Raw genomic sequence first — 22,834 nt, 5'->3', positions numbered from 1 at the left:
CGCCTCTCCTTATATATTATTTTGTGCGTCCTCTGGAAGGGCACCCAAGGACGAACCCATATTAGTACACCTCTAGCGAAGGCTGAATCGGTTATCGCATATATTTGGCCATGCCATCTCTTCTCAAGGGCCCTAACCTCCTGTTCTAGGAGGTGTGTTTCCTGTAATATGGCTACATGCACCCCTCTTCTTTTAATCTGATTGTAAAGCTTATATCTTTTACGCGTGCTGTTCAGACCTCTGACATTCCAAGTAAATATTTTGTAAGTCAAGGAGGAATCCATAGTGTAAAGTGTGGAAAATTACGTTGCCCTCATCCCCCCAGAGTATCGTGGGGCCTACCATAGGAGATGTGCTCATCCTGGTTTTAAATACTGCAAATGTCACTTTGCTGGAAGCAAACAATCTATAACACTTGTAACTAGAACCCCAATACTCCAACTCCCTCTCCCTAGGACCGGCATCTATAACTATCCCCGTCCAAACTGTTAAAGCAATAACTAACATTAAGTAGGTAGGGCGACACATCAAGAACCGAGAGCCAGCATCCCGACGTGCCATCGGGCGCCCAATCAGACTGAGTCATGTTCCAACAGTATTGCTACTCGGCCGCCCCTGTATCTGCCACAGGTCATTGTGCTGTGCAGACAGGAGGAGAACCCATGGACTATGATCCTCCCTGGGTTGGCCACAATCCTCTCCCCCTCAGGACCCACACACCACTTGCAAGTCATCTGTCACTGTTCAATAGAGAAAGCTGTTATATTCTATCTGCGTGGTTACTCCTCAAGTCCATCAACACAAATGTATACAGAACTCAAATAATATCCTCCGAAGATCTCAGCGTTACTTTAGGCATACTGACGGAAGTTTCTTGAGATGAAACGGATGCACTTCCAAAATTGGAGTCATGATCGGAGAGGGCCTTGGAGGAGTGAGTCAAAACAAGATTTCCCCCACTCATAATTGCTGCAACATCCACTGCTTCTCACATTTTCTGTATTGTCTGGTGATGAGGGGGTGCCACAATTGTTCCTCTTTTGATGGGCCTGTTGTGCCGCTTGCTGGTTGTTCAGGCCGTTCCCTGCTGTGAATCTGTGGCAGATGAGTTAAGAGATTCTAAACAGTCCATACCATCTGGGGTGAAGTGAAAAAGTGTGTCTTATCGCTGTGTGATACTCTCAATTTATCCGGGAAGAGCATAGCATATTGAATTTCTCGGTCACTGAGTTTTCTTTTGGTATCCTTGAAAGAGGCTCTTTGTTTTTGCGTTTCCCTGGTCTGGGAAAATCATAATCTGTTGGTTCCTCAGCTTTATTTCACCCTTCAGTCTTGCTTGGGCCAGGATATAGTCTCTGTCTTTAAAATGGAGCAGATTGGCAACAATTGGGCGACGTCTTGCCCCCAGGGGAGGAGGTCTAGCCGGTACTTTATGGGCCCTTTCAATGACGAAGAAGGGGGATTAGCCCTCAGGAGCTACCTCTCCTCTTATCCATTTCTCCAGGAAAGTCTCCATATTCGCCGCCCCTTGTTCCACCTTTTCATGGAGACCCACCAATCGGATATTGCTCCTACGAGCAAAATTTTCGGCGTCCTCTACTCTTGTTTCCAGTATCTTTACTCAGGAAGTGAGATCTGTCAGGTCTGCGGAGAGGGCTTTATGGTCTGGGCCAGTTGTTCAAGGGTTCTTTCATTGGAGGCCACTCTATCCGTAAGCCTGCATTGGTCGTCCCTAAGCAGGGAGAGATCCACTGTTAGTGTGTCTATTTTGTGTTCAAGGGCCTCTCTGGAGGCTTGGATCACCTGGAGTATAGTGTACAGTGTGGTCTCAGGAGTTGGCACACTATTGCTCACCCCTATGTTAGTAGTCTGCCCAGATGGCATAGCAGCTCCTATAACGTCCGAGTCCTGGCCCTCCCTCTTTTTTTATTTGCCCATCGTGATCGATGCTATCTCCGCTTCTCTCTCTGGGACGAAGTGCACAGCAACGGATTGAGCATCCCGCTCCAGTAAACCCGAGCATGGCCCCCACTCACCCCAATGCCGTCTTTGGATGGATCTCTGCAGTACTCAAAGGGGGCGCAGTTGGCCCCGCAGCACCCAGCTCTGGAGTCTCTTGTTCAGTGGTGTGTCTGGATCGCACCCAACTCAGTTCCGCGCTCCATCGCATAGCGCAGTCATCGCGGCCTCCTCGCTCCGCAACTCGCAGGTGCCATCTTGCTTCATATCGGTGCAAAGCCTCCGCGCGGCTTTGTGGGGCTCCCTCTGCTTCTGAAAAGTACGGGCGTTGGTGCCCCTACTGCACAGGGCCCTTTGACACCGCTCAGTTCTGCCCTCGGGCCCGCCAATTCAACAGGATACTTAGGGCCCTCCGATGGCTGCCAGGAGCTCCGCTCTAGGCGTGCGGCTTCATCAGTCACAGGCCACGCCCCCTCCTTCAATTGAAAATGTGTTGTCTATAATGGAAGCCATGAATACACCACTCTACGCCACTCCACTCTGCACCACTCTGCACCCCTGCACTCTACTCTGCACCACTCCACTTTACACCACACCACTGCACTCTGCACCACTCCACTCTGCACCACTGCACTCTTTGCCATTTCCACCACTCCAATCTAGTCCACACCAGCCTACTCTGCACAACTCCACTCTATGCCACTGTACTTAATGCCACTCTGCAACACTTCACTCTGTGCCACTGCACTCTGTGCCAATACACTATACACCAATGCACTTTACGCTGTAACACTTGTAACTCGTAACACTGTAACGCTGTAATGCTCCTCTGCTCTACGCCAATCCATAGTACGCCACTCTAATCTACTCTGCACCATTGCACTCTATGCCACTGCATTCTATACCACTTTACCCCATTACATGCTATGCCACTCTACACAGCTACACTCTACCCTGCACCACTCCATTCTACACCACTTCTCTCTACTCTGAAACAATCTACTTCATGCCACAGTACTCTATGGTACTCTACTTCACTTTGTGCCACTCCACTCTGTGCCACTGCACTCTACACCACTCTACTCTTAACCACTGCACTGCACGCCTCAGCACTATACACAACTGCACTCTGTCACTGCACTGTACACAACTGCACTCTGCATTACTGTACTCTGACATTCTACTCTGCAACACTGCACTCTCTGCCCCTGAACTATAAGCCACTCTACTCTGTACTACTCTACGCTACTCCACTCTATGCCACCACACTCTATGCCTCTGCACTCTATGGCACCATACTGTGCACCACTCTATGCTACTGTACTCTTGCACCACTCTGCACCACTGCACTCCATGCCACACAACTTTACTTTGTACTATATACCACTGCACTCTATGCCACTTGATTCTACTCTGTGCCACTGCCCTTTGCATCACTCAACTCTATGCCACTCCGCACCACTCTTCTCTCCACCACTACACTCTTCACCACTGCATCTTCACCACTGCAACCTGTGCCACTCTACTCTACTCTGGACCACTGCAGTCTACTATGCACCACTCTGTTACGCCACTGCATTCTACGATGCTGCATTGTACGACCTTAATTCAATGCCATTGCACTCTATGCCACTATACTCTGAAACACTATACTCTGCATCTCTTACCACATGGCTAAAACACATTGGCAAAACCAATAGCTCTTGCATAGGTGAGACCTATTGGCTTTGCCAATGCTTGTTGCTTCTGTAACTGATATGACAACAACTCCTTCTACCTTACCACCCCCCTTCTCAACACAAGCAGTGCAGAGCCATAAAGATAATTGCCTTAGATGCCTTCAAAGGTACGTTGAGGTCCACACAAAGCCCTATAATTCTAGTATCTTAATGTGAAAGGGTCTCCATGCCCAACCTCCCAGAGTTCTAACTCTTATCAATACATTGATAACATTGATAGATGGATGGGTCCATTCTGGCTTTGGATTCCCTTGTTAGCAGAGTCTATGGATACTGCCCATGGATTTAGACATTTATTAAATATAGTCTTTTCTCAATGTCCATGTTTTTATCAATGGCCATAGAGAAACAGTTTCCCCATCAACATTATATACCTGGGCATTTAGGGTTCTGCCCCCATTTTATGCTGTTACAACGAGATTCATTATTTGTTTATGTTTCAAAGAATATTGCCCAAATCTGGACTCCTCATCAATGTGTCTTAAATATTCTTATTTCTTGGAAATCAGATAGTCGAGTTTTCATTCTGCTCCTAATTTGTAAACTACAGTATAACATGAGTTTCATCCTAGGAATTTAATGTTGTTTGTCTCACATAGGAGAAAGTGGCAGTGGCAATAAAGTCACTGGAACGATACAATGGGGGTCATTACAACCCTGGCGATCAAAGACCGCCAGGGTTGTTTTGGCATTTGCACCGCCAACAGGCTGGCGGTGCAATCTTGTGTACTCTGACCGCGGCGGAAGCGTCGCGGTTGCACCGCCGGGACCGGCGGTTTACCGCCACGGTGGTCCCAGGGGGAGTAATCCTCCAGCAGCGCTGCCCAGGGGATTACGAGTCCCCCTACCGCCAGCCTTTTCCTGGGGGCGCCCGCCAAGGTCGTAATGAGGGCCAATGTGTTTTATTACACCTCTCCATCAAGAAAGACAATATAGTGTATTCATATGTTTGCCTGGAACCTAATTTCATAGTCAATCATATTCTACTTTGCAGAACATCTAGTATTGGGATGTGCTCTCTGTTTACGTATTGCCTGCGGCTCTTGGTTCAGTTCCATCCCGCATTTTAATTTGGTAATTAAATAGTACCACCTAAAGTTAGACCAGTGGTTCCCGATCTTTTGATTTCGGTGGACTCCCACTTTATAATTATTGGAGCCCGGGGCCCCCCCCATATCTTAATTGGAATCCAGGGACCCCCCACTGAGACATTACTGAAAGATGAGGACCTAATCTGAAGCAGTCACGGACCCCCAGGGGTTCACGGACCACAGGTTAGGAATCACTGTTCTAGACCATTGAACCCACTTATATGTTTGATATGCATATCAACATTTTGCCACCATCTCTTTTTTCCCACTCAAAGTTAAACTCTTTGTTCTACAGATTAGCCATGAGCTCCCCTAGAACTCACACCTCCAGAGATCATAAGTGCAACAACATGGGAACCAATTTTTTTAGGTCTTGCCTAGAGACAGTTTTTAGCTGTCTGTCTGCTAAAGACTTCTTGTGGACCATACCATATATTTATAGCCAGGCTAGTGCTTACCATTGGCTGGCTTTCCTATCATTCTCATTTGCTTGCTTTTTACTGATGGCTTTTTCCCTCTTCTTGTGATTGTCCTTCCCATAGCTTCTCTAGCATACTTCTGATTGGATGGCTGGTATACTCACATTCAGAAAACTACTTTTTTCGTTCAGCATTCCATGAGAGTGCTTGTGTTTTCTTGCTCTCTCTCTTGTGTGCTGCTTCACTCCAAATACCACCTCTACCATGCAACATCTCTGCTGATCCCCCAGCTTCATCCATTGCTTCTCCCATCCCAGCCTTTTTTGCTTATTATTTCTTTAATTATTTTATTTACTTCCCCACCCCGTGCTCCTCTGTTGCTCCACTGTTTTGAATTCTTCCCTCCACCCCTCCTTTGCTGCATCCCCACCACTCCTGTCACAGTCCTCTACACATTTTTTTAATGTTTTTTTTTTTTGGAGGGCCCAGAAGTTGTAATTTTCTTCCGAGCTGCTCTATTTTAAAAACACAGTTTTGTGGACATTTTAATTCTTTTTTTGTTTTTAACTGCTCCATGGGGGAAAATCTGTCTTGAAATGGGAAATAAAAGAATAAAAAAACTGACGGCTATGCCATGTCATATGTGCATGCGTATGTCTTCACGCTGAGCTACCACGGCATCATGATGCATATGCGTGCATATGCACATATGTCATTGCACTGTTTTTAAGAATTTTTGTTCACCAGTGCTGCACAGCATTCGCAAAAACATATGTAAAAACTTTGGCTAAGCCAATAGGTTGAAAAGGTGAGACCGCTGGGCTTTGCCAAGGCTTGTTTTATCTGGATTTCGATTGCATAGCTGCATATAGAGTGAGCTTTGGATCCACCCCTTTCAACCATTGCCTTTCTTCGACCACCATCTTTCAGCAATTGGCTTCACATTTTGTCAATCATGTCTTGGCTGTTTTGATGTATTCTTCTTCCTACACTTGAGTTGTAGTGCATGGTGGATTACTTTACAACCATAGCCCTCCCTCTATTAAGCTGCCTTGTTCAGCATCAATACGCTTCTGCTCTGCAAGTTCTCATCATCAGGTTCTGCCTCAATGGACGCTGCCACATCTCACCATTCTCTTCTGGACACTTGCTGTGTATGGTCCATCCACCACACAGAGCTACTGTTTTCCTGCACCCCAGACACCCGATGCCTCTACTGGCATCCAACAGTTCTCTGTTGAAGACCCTCTCCTCAGGCAGTCCACTTCCTTCTTGGACCTCCAAGGTACAGTGCCCTTTCACTAGCTGCTCCTCCCCACAACAAGGCCCTGCCCTCTTAGGTGTCTCTGCTACAAACCTGGGCGTCTCACCGTTCATAACCGATATCAATCCACTTCCTTACTCTTTACCGGTTGTCTGTAAAAAGCTATCTCTAGGATAAGGCTGGTCCCCAGAATCGTCCTTTTTGTTTCTCTTGTCCCCAGTGGGTGGCCATCTTGGCATGTTAGTTTTGCTATGAAAGGGAAGGAGTATATCCGTTTCTACTGCCAAGACGTGTTTTAGAACCAGGGAGGACCCCATAAAAAACAATAACACAGCAAGCTTTAGTGGAGCAGCTTTTGCAGGAGGAGCCTTGAATAAAGCTTATGGGTCCTGATTTAAGGGGGATTTATGGGAGTCAGCATGGCAAACAGCACAATGCAAGTCATGCACCTACATCCCATTTTAGTACTAATGCTGAAATTAAGTCTGAAATACCGTCTTCCACTCATCTCCTTCATTAATCCTTGCCAGACGTTAAGTGTCAAGAAGATCAGGTTTAGGGAACATAATTCCTGCTCTCCTGATAATATTGCAGTTGTTTGCCATGACTGGTAATGTAGATAAAGCCCGTCCCCTCTAGGTACAACACCACTAGTCTTTTTTCACAAAAACAGTGATGCTACTCCCGGAGTGGACGGTCAACTATCACTTTTTATAGCTCTCCTCAATGTTCTGTTTTAAAACTTCTCTATCCTTTCTTGCGCCTTCCCAGTCACTGCATACTTTTTGTCCCGTGGAGATGATCTCCAGGCATGAAGCCAATTTCATAGTCATCCTGTCCGTGGGATGATAATACTCGGCCTCAGAGCTAAAGATAGCTGCAAATTCCACCCTTCATCTCGTTTCGGCTCTGTTGCCTCTCACTGTTTACTTTCTTCCACATACCTCTGTGACTTATGATTACAATGCAACATTCACTTTCCACAACACATTTTGAAAACTTTCTAGTGGGTCTATTGACCATGCAGTTATCAATTAAATGGATGATATATATATATATATATATATTTTTTTTTAAAGCCAGGCATGTTTATTTCTTGCGTAATTCATGCAGCCTAGCTTTCCCTTCAATGAGCAGTGAAGCACTTTACAGAGAAACGTTGTGATTGGAGAAGCATTTCAAACATGAGGTGCTGCACACAGAAGAGTGCAGTGTGTGTGAGGTCCAGGGGGATCAGGTTACAGGGACCAGGATGTGGTTGGGTCACATAGTTGCAACACTATTAGATAGCACATTGGCTAGTTGTTACATATTTGCCAAAATTAATGTTGAAATTTGACCCACAAAGAGAGAAATTCATTTACCCAGAGTCACGTTTCAGTGAAATTTCGAAACTTTTCAAATAATGTTAGCCAAAAGATCACATCCTTTCTTACTTATGAATATCAAAAGCACATTCTATCCTGGCAGATTCCTGATTCCCTTCAATTTTAATCTGTACCTGCACCTGTTCCATCCCTCAGATCCATAAGAGCTCAGAGTGGGCACGACCTGCCACAGCCAGCATAGAAAATGGAATCGATAACATGAAAGAAAAAAAAACCAACACAACAGAGAGACTTAAAGAGCTAAAATGAGCTGCTAAAATAACTATAACTTGCTCCCTAGCCAGGCACGGTGTTGTTATCAATGATGTTATTTCGGTTGTCATTAGAGATGTTATCAATGCAATCATTGAATGTCTTGAGTGATATACAGGGAGTGCAGAATTATTAGGCAAGTTGTATTTTTGAGGATTAGTTTTATTATTGAACAACAACCATGTTCTCAATGAACCCAAAAAACTCATTAATATCAAAGCTGAATATTTTTGGAAGTAGTTTTTAGTTTGTTTTTAGTTTTAGCTATGTTAGGGGGATATCTGTGTGTGCAGGTGACTATTACTGTGCATAATTATTAGGCAACTTAACAAAAAAAAAATATATACCCATTTCAATTATTTATTATTACCAGTGAAACCAATATAACATCTCAACATTCACAAATATACATTTCTGACATTCAAAAACAAAACAAAAACAAATCAGTGACCAATATAGCCACCTTTCTTTGCAAGGACACTCAAAAGCCTGCCATCCATGGATTCTGTCAGTGTTTTGATCTGTTCACCATCAACATTGCGTGCAGCAGCAACAACAGCCTCCCAGACACTGTTCAGAGAGGTGTACTGTTTTCCCTCCTTGTAAATCTCACATTTGATGATGGACCACAGGTTCTCAATGGGGTTCAGATCAGGTGAACAAGGAGGCCATGTCATTAGATTTCCTTCTTTTATACCCTTTCTTGCCAGCCACGCTGTGGAGTACTTGGACGCGTGTGATGGAGCATTGTCCTGCATGAAAATCATGTTTTTCTTGAAGGATGCAGACTTCTTCCTGTACCACTGCTTGAAGAAGGTGTCTTCCAGGAACTGGCAGTAGGACTGGGAGTTGAGCTTGACTCCATCCTCAACCCGAAAAGGCCCCACAAGCTCATCTTTGATGATAACAGCCCAAACCAGTACTCCACCTCCACCTTGCTGGCGTCTGAGTCGGACTGGAGCTCTCTGCCCTTTACCAATCCAGCCACGGGCCCATCCATCTGGCCCATCAAGACTCACTCTCATTTCATCAGTCCATAAAACCTTAGAAAAATCAGTCTTGAGATATTTATTGGCCCAGTCTTGACGTTTCAGCTTGTGTGTCTTGTTCAGTGGTGGTCGTCTTTCAGCCTTTCTTACCTTGGCCATGTCTCTGAGTATTGCACACCTTGTGCTTTTGGGCACTCCAGTGATGTTGCAGCTCTGAAATATGGCCAAACTGGTGGCAAGTGGCATCGTGGCAGCTGCACGCTTGACTTTTCTCAGTTCATGGGCAGTTATTTTGCGCCTTGGTTTTTCCACACGCTTCTTGAGACCCTGTTGACTATTTTGAATGAAACGCTTGATTGTTCGATGATCACGCTTCAGAAGCTTTGCAATTTTAAGAGTGCTGCATCCCTCTGCAAGATATCTCACTATTTTTGACTTTTCTGAGCCTGTCAAGTCCTTCTTTTGACCCATTTTGCCAAAGGAAAGGAAGTTGCCTAATAATTATGCACACCTGATATAGGGTGTTGATGTCATTAGACCACACCCCTTCTCATTACAGAGATGCACATCACCTAATATGCTTAATTGGTAGTAGGCTTTCGAGCCTATACAGCTTGGAGTAAGACAACATGCATAAAGAGGATGATGTGGTCAAAATACTCATTTGCCTAATAATTCTGCACTCCCTGTATGCGAGGATAGAAACAGTGCATGGAGAGGGAGCAGATCACTTTAGGGCACGAGTTATAGGTTCTTGAGAGAATTAGAACCGGCGAATTTCAATGTTTTTTTTAATTTAAAACATTATATTTTAACTGACATTTTCACTTAACTATAAAGTCCCTGTATTGTGAGAAAACTTGTCACTATACACATGTCCTTGAGTTGTTGTCGTACAAAACGCGAGTCACAGACCGCAGATGTTAGCATAAGCCATTTTCGACAACACCAGCGCTGTATTACTCCATGTAATCATAGGACAGAAAAGGATATAACCTTTCACTGGAACGAATGCAAAGCTCTTGCGTCTTTTCTGGCTTTGCGTTACTATGGCACATGTTTTGAGAACACAATGACCACTGGCGTGAGGCTAAAATAGACATGGTGGAACCGGAGAGGAACGGCAAGGTTATCATTCCATACAACCTATCTGAGGGCCATTTGTGGAGCACCAAAGGCCTCGCTGCTATTGTGCTTTGGACAACTTGCATTTACATCGCTCAGCTGAAGAGCTGAGGTTCAGGAGCAGCTGTGACACAGTGGGGAGCAGGTAAGCCAAGTTTAAGAACTGTGGGTGAACTATGGAGCCCGCACAAGAGCCAAACGGGCCTACAGAGAAATTAGGAAATGTACTCTCACTATAGTGGACTATAGTAGAGTCTGGCACATGTCGGGCAATGCCAGCCCAACCAAGTTGTAACTACCAATAGGTGTTTGGGAACTCTTAGTAAAATTATGACCAACCAGACTGTGGGGCAGAGGTTCAAATCAGGGCAGGTTTAGTTCAACCTTTCATTCTTCTGAAGTCAAAGTGAGTTCTATAATAAGTCTAGTATTTAAGCAACTAGAATCAACTGAGTATAGGCTGTGTGCTGCGTAAATAAATCATATCATTACATATTCTGGTACATGGAGATAGAACGGTCTAGCCCTGTTCAGCCTTAAAATCATGATCTCAGGAGATATAGTGATATCCTAAATGATTGAAAATTGAGGTCTTGCCGAGGTCTGAATATATACTCAGTTCAATATCAGCCAGAATTAGATATTTTTCGGAGCACTGTTCTTATCATTTTTATTTACCTATTCCAAAGTGAACAGTTAAAAAGTGGATGCTAATGACTTGAAGTTCCACATGTATTTGTCATGTATAGAGGCAACTGGTCCTGTATGAGCTTCTAAATAATTTATGCTCCATCATGATGGCTGTCTTTTGCTAAGATTTGAGGTAATGTTAGTCCTATTTGCTTCTATATTCTGTTGTTGGTATTCGAAAATATACACTTTTAAAAATGATGTTCTTCAAACCATGACCTGCATGAAAAAGTACACTTTAAACTGAAATTAAACTATTCCTTGCTATCAGTTTGCTTGATTCTAGTGTTGATGCTTTTAATATAAAACTGAGGGGATTTTAAATTAGGAATACAAGTAGCACGGGGTGCTCATCTTGTACGCCCTTAGTATTGCATCTTTAAATTGTGTTTATCAGGTTTGGAACTGTAGTGTGACACGAAGGAAAGGTTTAGCTCTGTATTCTGTTTCGGCTGAACACTTGGTTCTTATGCATTGGTCCAAACACTGTATCAGAATATTGATTTGTTGAGAGTTCAAATAAAGACAATGGGCTGGCTCAGGGTCCATAATGGCTAGTACAGGCTTTCAGCTGCAACATTTTTTATCGGGTTCTTGTTAGAAATGGTGTTCATAGTTGGCTAGGGTAGGCACCTCAGCCAGGCAGGGACCACCACTCTAGTAAGACAAGAGAGCTACACACCAAAGATAACCGCTGCTCACCCCCTTGGTAGCTTGGCACGAGCAGTCAAGCTTATCCCAAAGGCAACATGTAAAACGTCTGCACAACACACACACAACACTAGTGACACAATAAATACACCACAAAGAACATGCCACAAGAGGTTATATAAAAATAAACTGTATTGCATAAGACGTTAGACAAAAAATGACATAAATCAGTAATACCCTGCTAAGGTAGCAGTTGTCAGATCATAATCATCACGAATGAAGAGTAAGAAACATTTCCATATTACATGTGTCCTAGAACATTACCCTCCCAATGAATACAAGGCAGATCCTGAAACTATGTATGCCCCCCAACATGGCAAGCACGACATATACATAAGTCAGGTCATACAAACAAATGCAGCATACACAATGAGGGGAGAAGCACCACAGATGAATGTAGCATTTATGAGAATAACTAACAATACCTTTCACACAAAGGTTGTAGCACGACTGCACTTCCTTTAGAAGAATTATGGTACTCAAACTTAATTCACTGTGTCAGGTATAGGAGGTCCTGCGCTCCTATTACATCATGGGGGTACTTTTCACAATAATACTGGCAGGATTGGGGACCTCCGTCGAGGATCACCACCCCGTCCTACTATCTACAAAATCACTGCCCTCAGGTTTGGTACCAACCAAGAGGGGGGCAAAGGAGGTACCATCTGGCTGGATCTAGCACGGCGATCCCACTGGGCTACTCCTGTGTGGAGAGCTCGTTTCTCCGCCAAAGGTGTGCCGTGTTTCCCTTCCAGCGGGAACAGGGCCTCCTTCGAGGTTTTGTTCCATCCTGCTAGGGCTAGAGAGCCAAGATTGCCTTCAGACGTGTGGGAATCTGGGGAAGCCTTATGGGACTTTCCAATGCAACACTGCAAAAGAAGGGGGAGGACGCTGCCCGTGAGTACGAGGTGCAGCAGCTCCTGGGAATCTGGCTCCTTCTCAGCATCACCGAGAGACATGGCCCTACTCCCCTCAGGGTGGGCTGGGCCATCCACAAAGGTAGCGCTGCAGCGTCCACACTGCCGCTGAGTCTGACTCAATCTCCTGGGGCTGCGGTGGGTGAGAAATGGCCTAGTGTAGATGCCTGCTTGTGCCCCGGGGCACTTGATAGAGCACTGTGTCCCAGGGGCTCAGGCACGATTGGCAGCGCTCATCGCTCGCGCAGGCAGCACGATCGCAGCCCCTCTCCTGGTGGCCTCATTCCATCGAGGCCTGCTCCCTGGGGTGAGGGGTTGGTGGTGCTGGCGTTGTCTGGGAATCCCTTGCGGTTCTAGCATCACATCGGAAATCGGGCAGGGCGGTCTTCCTCTCCCCAGCCTGGGGCGCCGCTCCCAATCATAGATGTACAGATCCTGCACTGGGCAAAGTGTGGGACCCAAGTCACAAGCAACATGGGGCGCTGTAACAGGTCACAATAAAGATAAAAATGTGCGCACCTCAGGCTGGCCCCAGTAAAGGGCTCACCATGCGCTGAAAGGAAAGAGAAGTGCTCTGCAGGTACTAGGAGATAAAAGCGCTTCCCAGGAGCTATAAGAAACAATCCAGATTAGTCCTTTGGGCCACCAAGCAGACATCAGGCAGCAGTGCAACAAAAGAAGCAGTCCAAATGAGTCCTTTGTGCAGTCCAGCAGTCTCTCTGGCAGAGGTTCGGTCCTAGTTCCAAAAGTGCTCTGAATTCAGGGAGGCAAGAGCCCTTCAACTTATACCCAAAAATGCCTTTGTTCAGGGGGTAACGTCAAAGGAGTCCTTTTAAGTCAAGTATAACATCCTTTCAACTCAGCCCTGTCTCCAGACATAAGTAGGGGATAATCAGCCCATTGTGTGAGGGCAGACACAGCCCATTCACATGTATGGTGTGAACGACCCTCCCTCTCCCCAGCCCAGGAAGACTATCAGTATGGAGCAACGCTTACTTTGTAAATAAAAATGTGCCGTGCCCATTGCTCTGCTCTGAAACACACGGCTGTTGCATTTATATATGCGAGCATAGAATACTGAGACAGCGTAATCCTGAAGCCATTTCAGGCCTCTTTAATTAATTTACAGCACTCCCTGCACTTTCAACTCACTCTTTCAGCTTTCTGCTTTCTACCTTTGTGAAGCATTTTAGTTTTTCTCTTCCTCCATCTTTCCCATCTGAGGCTTTTGCTCGCAGTAAATGCTTGAGGCAGAAAAATAAGTGCCGTCCCTCAAAAATAAGTGCTGGTGCTCCGCACTGGAAACCACCGGCTCAAATTAAGCACTGGTATGCAGATGCCTCTTCTGTCACTCCCAGCCCCTCCTGTGTGATGGATGTCTGGAAAGTATGCTCCAATTGAAGCTGTCTCTCAGCCCAAGACGTGGATTAGAGACAGGTTTGAAAAGCGACTTCTATGGGTCGCAAAAGCTGCGCTGCAGGCCCACTAGTAGCATTTAATTTACAAGCCCTGCGTTTAGGGGATGCCAGTGTACTAGGGGCTCACTGGTAAATAAAATGTGCCAATTGGGAATAAGCCAATCATACCAAGTTTAGAAGGGCGAGCACATGCACTTTAGCACTGATCAGCAGTGATAAAGTGCTCAGAGTCCTAAAGCCAACAAAAAGAGGTCAGAAAAATAGGAGGAGAGGAAAAAGCTTGGGGATGACCCTGCAGAAAAGGGCCAAGTCCAACAGTTCTCCATTTTGTATTTGGGTAGAATGTTCGAATAGCTTTACAGCCCCTCTGCCTGTACCTATATTGGTGGTTAAATTCTCTCTAGCCCCTTATAGGCTCTTGCCTGAGGCTCTGGTTTATAGCTTCAGGAGAGGCCATTTAACAATCCTTATAGTCCTCAGTATTGCTACATTAGAACATTGGATGTTGCACTGAAGAAAATGTGTTATAGACCATCTCCTTCAACATTATAGTTCTTGTCTTTCTGCTTCACCGCTGTTTAATTTAGAACATTCTACCTTCAGTGAGTAGCATAATATTTATCCTGCCTCTGGCTTCACTAGTTGTTAAAGAAAGGCTTTCTCTGTTGCTTTAACGTGGGTAGGCGGGGTCTTTACAACTGGCTTAGTCTAAGGCAGAAGGGCTATAGTGATGTAATATACTATTAAGTATTCAGCCTAAAATAAATACTGTTAAAGAAACCCGCAATGTTCTCCATCAAAAGACCTTACAATCAGACATTTAGAACTCAGGATGAGCACCTAGGCAAAAGAATCAGTTGAAACCGTATTTAAGAATTACGTAGAAATTCAGAATACAACATACTGATTAATCCCTCAACAGGCCTCCACGCTCTATAACTGCACCTGCAGCATTACGACTTCTCATGGATGCAGATTTCCAAAATTATGAATTTGCAGTAGTTTCCAAGTGTACACCTAGAAACCTGAGGCATTTTTTTGTTTCCAGGGTTAGTCTTGGAAAACATTTGTAATTTATGAATTACTAACATGTTATGGCGCATTTGCTCTCATAACTTTAGATAGTTTGCAGTTGTTCCTGGGGAAATTCCTTCCACGATGTGTAAATTCACTTTTTTTTATTTTTTCTCCGAGGAGAACATTTATTTTAGAGGGAGAAACTTCTCTCCCTTTGCCCGGACCGTTTTGGGAATTTTGCCTACCAGTTCCGACCCTTGAATGGATTTTATTCCTGCTCTTAACAGGAGTAAAACTCTGACCATTTCCTGGGTAGGAGTTGATAGGAAAAAAGTTAGCAAATATATACAAACGGTGGATGTTCCCAAACTTTTCAAGGAATCCCTGCCCCGGTAAGCCCACTGTCTGCTCTCAGAAGTAGCGCTTACTGACAGTCAGTGTTATGCCATGATGGGGCAATACAGAGAATGAGTACACTGATTTACAAGCACATGTTCACCTTTTATGAAGTCCTCACAGTTGTAAAGTGAGCCATTTGTGTGTATACGTGGAACTTAGACGCACAAATAGCGTTCTAAAGTGGTCTCACCATGTATTAAATGCGGGGTGGTTCCCCGGACAAGGGTTGCCACCTTGCTCCATGTCCTCAGAACACCATGCTTCCTGTCCTGGACTTTTCTGTTGTATGGCATTGTTATCAGTTGTATCAGTCCATTGGTTAGATAGAAGCCAACCAAGGTGGCAGCTGTCAAATTAGAGCACAGAGCTGAAACTTGCACAGTCATTTAGTGGTTAGCAGAGGCCCTCGTCTTCACCACAAGGCAGAGAGATTTCTTTGCTGAAAGGGTATCCATGAGTCTGGCAGGTACACTTCCAGCAAGCAAGCAATGCATATTTGTGCAATCCTCTTTACATTTTTTTTTCAGGCGTAAACCCCGAATGTGAGTGTTTTCCCTGCACAGGGTCTTTGGGAAACCATTATTTGTTTTGCCTCTTCGGGTCCGCTTGCATGGTGGACCACGTTAACTAGAGCACACCTACAGATGCATGACAGGCTGCAGTCCCTTTGGCGGACGGGCTTCCATTTTTTAGTTCATTGGTGGTCAGTCAGAGTGCAAGTGCTGTATAACTCTGACTGAGCAACCAACTAGAGCTGCCAGGCATTAAACACCATTTTTCGAGTTCTGTCCTTTTAATTGACACAATGCGTTCTGGTTCTTGTAGTCCTGGTTTGCTTACATTTATTAGGAAGACTGCCACTAGCACACTCCCTAGTATAGTGTGTGCGGCATGCTTCCTTCGTTATTTAACATTGTTTTCACATCATAGCACAGATGCTAGATCCTGATGCATGGGTCCAAACTGAGGCGCTGATTTAATAAAGGGTGCAGCGCCACTTTTCTTGCTTCCTTTAGCGCCCTCCCCTAACGCCACCATGTGTGCACCGTATTTAATATACGGCGCACCATGGTGGTAGTTAGAGAACTAGCGTCAGAATTTTTGATGCTAGTTCTGAGCTTTGGAGGATTAGCGTAAAAAATGTTGACGCTAATCCTGCAAAGCCCATTGAGGCCCACTGTAAACAATGGTGTGCCTCCTTTTAACGCCTGCTGTGAGCAGGCGTTAACATTGCCGAAAAAAATGATGTAAAGAAATCTTTTAGATTTCTTTGCTCCATTTGTTTGGCCCCCTAACGGGGGAGGGCCCACTTTGCATACATTATGCCTGGTGCAAAGGGTTACAAAGAAGCGCAATACATGCATTGCTCCACTTTGTAAATGTAAATTTGGTGCAGCGATTTTGGCCTTGTTGGGCCACTTTAGCATAAAAAATTATGCTATTGTGGCTCAAGGAGGCACTAGGCCCTATTAAATCTGGACCTGAGTTTCAAAATACATACGTACCATAGGCCAGTGCAACCTCCGCAGCACAGGTAGACCGAGACATTTCAAGACACCCTGGTCCAGCCTAAGGTCTTTGTATGCCTGTTGAACCTCAAGGAGCCTCACTTGTTTTTTCTGGGGTGCGCAGGGACGTACCAATGGTGCTATGGGCACTTAATCAAACTAGGAAACTGCCCCTGCAGTTGGATAATAACATAGTGTCACGCTGGTTGAAATGGGCCCCTCACACACCGGTGCCACTGCACCTTATGCACAAATCATATCTACACCATACTTTGTGTGGCACCACCACCCCCGCACTTCCTTCATCCCCCAAGTACTGTTTGCTCGTCATCCTTTAACCGCGTATTTTTACTGGGGTTGGCGCATTGCTGCATGTGCTTAGAACCGTCCCGGTGTTCCCATTGTCCTATGAATGTTATTAGCAGGGGCACAGCTTGGTCAGTAAGACTTTGGGGGTGTGAGCTTCTGGTTTTCCGACAATCATGTTGACACATAATAATCATTATATGGGAAGCAATCCATGACGGGGGGCCTAAGGGCCAGTGGAAAGTGAAAAAAAGTGCGGATTGTGAGGTACTTAAAGCACACTATTATGTAAAATTACCATGTTTTAAGACTTTCAAAGCAGAGACAATTGTGTGTGGTTCTTTTTATTTGTCTGAGTGAGTATTTAAAAATCCCAGGTGAAACCAAACAGACATCTTACTATACCTAACTTAAAGCTCCTGTACCCAACTACTTATTAAATAATACATTTATAAGTGGGTGTAACATCCCAAACTCCGGCCCCCCCGAAGTTACGTCCATGGTTATTTGGCACATTAGATCATGGTTGCAATTGGGGTTTAGAAATACTGAAACTCACAGAATGCATTTGGCTGTAAAAGAAGGGACCAGGACTGGAAACACAGCCCACCATGTCTCGAAGGATGACCTCTGAGGCTAGAACAAAATCCGGGCTACTCGGTGTCACAACTAATTCCACAGAGTATCTTTCACTTCATCCATTGAGACTCGGAATCAGGTAATTTTTCCTGATGATATGACTCAAAGTGCAGGATCGGATTAACCGGATTGCCAAATTTACAGCTAGGTAATTCCTGCAATGTTGTAATGAGGGCCTCCACCTCTGGAAGTATCCTGCTGCAGGGACTGCCTGTAAGAACAGAAGAGAGGTTCAGTCCCAGCGAACCTAACAGATATTTTGGAGTGTCACTTCTGTGCCTTTGTGAATTTTCCTCAAAAGATCTCAAATTTGAATAAATAGGAGTATTCTAGCAGTTGGACGTTTCGGGGCTGATTCACAGGCTAGCAAGAGTATGGGAAAGAATACTCCTGTCCTACTACTTCCTCTATTCATAGATGCTTTTGTCAATCAACCACGTCATTTTTGGACCTTTCCCTTTAGGGCTCAATTCTCAGTGTGATTGAGCTGGGTCTCTTTGTTCCTTCTATTTTTGGACCCTCTCCTACTGGACTTCACCAGGTGAGACCAAGTCCAGTGACAAGCTCTCTCTCGCCTTGCATCTCCCTTGTTGGTGGCCGAGAGAGTCCACCTCTGCTTTTTAATTCTTTCTCTTCGTGAAAATTCAATGTGTTTTCCACCATGTTTGTGAATTGCCATTCTCACTTCTTGCCTATACTTATTCTTGTTACAGTGCTGCCATCATGAGTCGAAGGGTGGTTCGCCAGAGCAAATTTCGGCACATTTTTGGACAGCCTCTAAAAGCTGACCAAATGTATGAAGACATCCGCGTGTCGAAGGTGACCTGGGACAGCTCCTTCTGCGCTGTCAACCCCAAGTTTGTGGCCATTATTGTGGAGTCCGGCGGTGGAGGAGCATTCATGGTCCTGCCTCTAGCCAAGGTGAGTTCGATGGCACTTAAAATGTTGCAAAGGAGAGAAGTCAGAGGTGGCTGAAAGGTCACCTGCCACTATCACTGGGGCTGTCAGTCAGTGTATTCAGTTGTGTCTCAACTGATCTGCTGTGCCGGGGTAACTTGGCGCTCTGTACTTCTCATTTTTGTTGTGTGGAAGGTTGTGGGCCGTGTGTGTAAATGTGTGTAAATTGCATTAGAAAGAGCATGTGTGCTCAGTGTTAAAGACATACAAATTTGATGCTTTGATTATGTTGTGATATTTTCCACACCCTCATTTAAATACAAAGAGGTATCTTCTTACCAACAAATTGCACCTGAGTCAAAGAAATGTATGTAAAAAACTCAGATTGTACACAAACAAGCAATGTAAACGGGAGCACACAATGCAAGGACTATGCCATGTTCAGTTTCCTTAGAACTACATATGAACTTTAAACAGAATCAAGGGGCCGTATAGAGTTTGGTGGTCAGGGTACCCGACTACAAACTTAGGAGAGTACACTGTCTGACAAACCCCGATCCACATTTTCATTGTAAGTTGAGTAGACATCATCTTTCCAATGGTGGTTCCCGTACTGGCCTCTCTGTTGGAAAGCCAACTTTAATGGTCCGTCAGAGTAGGTCCCGTATGAGTAAGGACATCAGACCACCCATCCTTTATAGATAGGATGATCTGATGTATATTTTTCTATCTATCACCTCAGAAAAAAATGGTGGTACTGGCCGAATAAAAAATTATTCCCACAACCTGGGTGAAATCTTCTAGGATGTGGGTATCATTAGTGTTTTTTTTCAATAACAAACTCCCACTTTGGAACTAAAAAAAAAAGAAAACATGAGAGGGGACAGAGATCACGAATGGGCCAGCGGTGATCACTAAATATGGCAGGTGGTAATCTGCCAAACTCTGAATTGATACTAAAAGTTCCCATATATATCCGCACCTTCACCCATAATTTACCTCCTCCACGAAGCCCAGTTCTTGACCACATAGAACTGATAAAAGAAAGTCGATAAGAGGATTTTCATATCAGTAAAATGTTAAGACATAAAAAATGAGTTTAAAATAGTTTGTTTTGAAAAGCAATGAAAAGTGTAAAAAAAAGACTTAAAATAGTTACTTTCTCACTCCTGTCAGGGTGTTTGTGTCTACGCGGGGTTCCTGACAGTACCCTGGGTAACCGCCTCACTAGAAAGTTCAGCAATTTCTTTTACTTCAATGTTAGGCTGACACAACATTGTCAGTGTTCTTAGAGTGTTTGGGCATATAAGACTTGTTTAATAGCTACTCAGATAGTCCACTAGAGGCTTCCAGGTTGTACTGAATTTGCTCTTCTCACTCATTGTGTCTTAAATGGGCATTTCCATGTCCATGATTTTCAGTGGGTGCCTTGACCAATCGGAAGCCGTCAGGAGAATTTTCCTATGTAGCATGATTTCCTATTTTGATGCTATTAGCATATTAAACATTACCACCCAATCATACTTTGACATGGCTCTTAGTGCTCCTTGATGTAGTCATAATGTAACAACACCAGGCTCAGTCAGGCTTTGATAACCCAGCACCTTCCTTATGTAGTTTTAAATTTCCTTTCAGAATATCTGCAACTTTGGACATGATCTAATCTTCTGGCATCCCAGATCCCCTCTAATATTTCTTATCAGTATTGGGGTGCAGGATTTTCAATTCCCCGGGGAGATATATACCAGCTGTACACAACTGTACTGCCCTTCCCTAAAAGAAGAGGGGCTCCGCCTCCATGTTTTTGCTGACATAGAGTGTTTGTTAGGCTAAGCAAAGGTCAGTCTGACAGACACTCTTTATGTTGAGGTCAGGCAGCGAGGTGCTATACATGTGCTAAATGCACAGCACCTGGCAGCCTAAGCTGAACTTGAACTGCTGAAGCTGAACTGAGGGGGTGCGTCATTGATAGCTGGGGTTCGGGTCGTCACTGATTAACAATCGGCCCTGGGCAAGGTAGGGGTCAGCAGCTCTCACTGAGCCCCATCCCACTCTGTGACAAGTAAGCGACTGCCGTCTCCTCCCTTTGGCTGACCTTAGGAGGCAGCAGTCCCAACCATACAGGGTCCTCAGAGGCTCCCCTCCCACCACCAGAGATCACAGCCGCAGCCTGATAAGTTTTCTCTTAATGTTTAGTGAGTGCGTGAATGTACGTGTATTTGCACGTGCGTGCTGGGAATGGGTGTGTGCATGCGTATGTGCTTGTGAATGGTGGATGTATGTATGCATGCTTGTGAATATATGGGTGTGTGTGAGTGTTCATGTAGGTGGGTGAGTGTGACTATGTATATGTATGCATGTGTGACCCTCCCGCTCTCTGCCTGCTCAAATTACTGGCCGCCACTGACTGTACATTATTTTTCCTTATTCTGGACACTTCTCAAGGGCTTCAAAATAGTCTCCCATACTTTGTGCGATTCCCTTTGTGCTATTTTTTTTACTTTGTGTGGGCGTGCATGTAGGTTCAATGTTTCAGTGTTGTATGTATGTGTGTGACTATAGGAAGTGAAGAGTTTTTTGGGAAATTAGTTTTGGTTACACTCCTTTCTACCTAATAATCGGATATAGGGCCTTATGTTGAAAGCGCCTTTGCAGTTGCAAAGGCTCTGTTTTGCAAAATTGAAACTAGTGCATCCTCAAAATAGCGTTAGAGCATGTTTAAAACTCAAATTGGGATTTGCTGCAGAATTGCAAATAGGTTTATGACTAGATACCAAATCGCAAATTGAAAGAAGCGTGTTTAGGGCATCCTTTCCAATTTGCAACTTCTTTTGGTATGTATCACTGATTTGCAACTGCAGTTGCGCCTGTAAGTCATTGATAGGGGTTGCATGACAGAAGCACGAATGACAGAACCACGCATGGCTTAACAACTTAGTCGGAACCACGACCATATCTTTACCACGCATGTCTTTACCACGCATGCCTTTACAACAAATTTCGTTGTAAAAGCATGCTTAGTTAAGGTATATGTGGTAACTCCATGATTGTTTGTGTGATACAACCCCCAAAACCCTCGACCCCGCCCTAAACCCTAGAACCTACCCTCTCCTAAAAACTACCCATTCCTAAAAACTACCCTGTCCTAAAAACTACCCTGACCCTCTGCCCCAAGCCCTAACACCTACCCTGCCCTGTCCTAAAATCTACCCTTATCCCCGCCCCCACCCTAGACCATAAAAGCTAACCTGCCCTGTCCTAAAACCTACCCCAGCCTGTCTTAAAAACTACCCTGACCCCCTGCCCCACCCTAAATCCTACCCTGTCCTAAAAACTACCCCACCCTGTCTTAAAAACTACCCCACCCTGCCTTGAACCCTAAAACCTACTCCGCCCTGTCCTAAATACTATCCCGACCCCCACCCTAAACCCTAAAACCTACTCTGTCGTAAAATGTACCCCACCCTGTCCCAAAAACTACCCCGACCCCCTGCCCCACCCTAAACCCTAAAACCTACCCTCCCTGTCTTAAAAACTACCCTGACCATCCGCCCCTGTACTAAAATCTACCCTGATCCCCACCCTGCCCTAGACCATAAAAGCTACCCTGCCCTGTCCTAAAACCTACCCCACCCTGTCTTAAAAACTACCCTGACACCCCACCCCACCCTAAAACATACTCCACCCTGTCCTAAAAACTATCCTGCCTGCCCTAAACCCTAAAACCTACTCTGTCCTAAAAAGTACCCCACTTTGTCATAAAAACTACCCGACCCCCTGCCCTAAACCCTAAAACCTACCCTACCCTGCTCTAAAAACTACCCCAACATCCCGTCCCTGCCCTGAACCCTAACACCTACCCCACCCTGTCCTGAAAACTACCCTGACCCCCCCACCCTGAACCCTAAAACCTACCCCAACCTGTCCTAAAAATGACCCCGACCACCCCACTCCCGCCCTGAACTTTAAAACCTACCCCGCCCTGCCCTTAAAAATCCCCCCACCTGCCCGAGCCCCACTTACCCGGCTAACGCATTAATCTCCCGGCTGTTCCTGCTGTGTGCCTGAACCACATATATGCATGGTGCCTTAACCACGCATTTGCA

General features: G+C 45.0%; 1 protein-coding gene across 3 annotated transcripts in view; it reads left to right on the top strand.

The window, feature by feature from the left end:
• The window catches only part of CORO6 (coronin 6), a 224,112-nt gene that overhangs the window by 27,673 nt on the left and 173,605 nt on the right, over positions 1-22,834 (top strand). For all 3 annotated transcript variants that reach the window (XM_069226256.1, XM_069226258.1, XM_069226257.1), the window contains exon 2: positions 18,545-18,752. In XM_069226256.1, the coding sequence (XP_069082357.1) occupies positions 18,555-18,752 (198 nt within the window). In that variant the 5' untranslated portion in view covers positions 18,545-18,554. The remainder of the gene's footprint in view (positions 1-18,544; positions 18,753-22,834) is intronic.

The sequence above is a fragment of the Pleurodeles waltl genome, chromosome 3_1 (assembly GCF_031143425.1).
Source record: "Pleurodeles waltl isolate 20211129_DDA chromosome 3_1, aPleWal1.hap1.20221129, whole genome shotgun sequence".
NCBI classification, from domain to species: domain Eukaryota; kingdom Metazoa; phylum Chordata; class Amphibia; order Caudata; family Salamandridae; genus Pleurodeles; species Pleurodeles waltl.
This window is presented reverse-complemented; position numbering and strand designations above follow the sequence as displayed.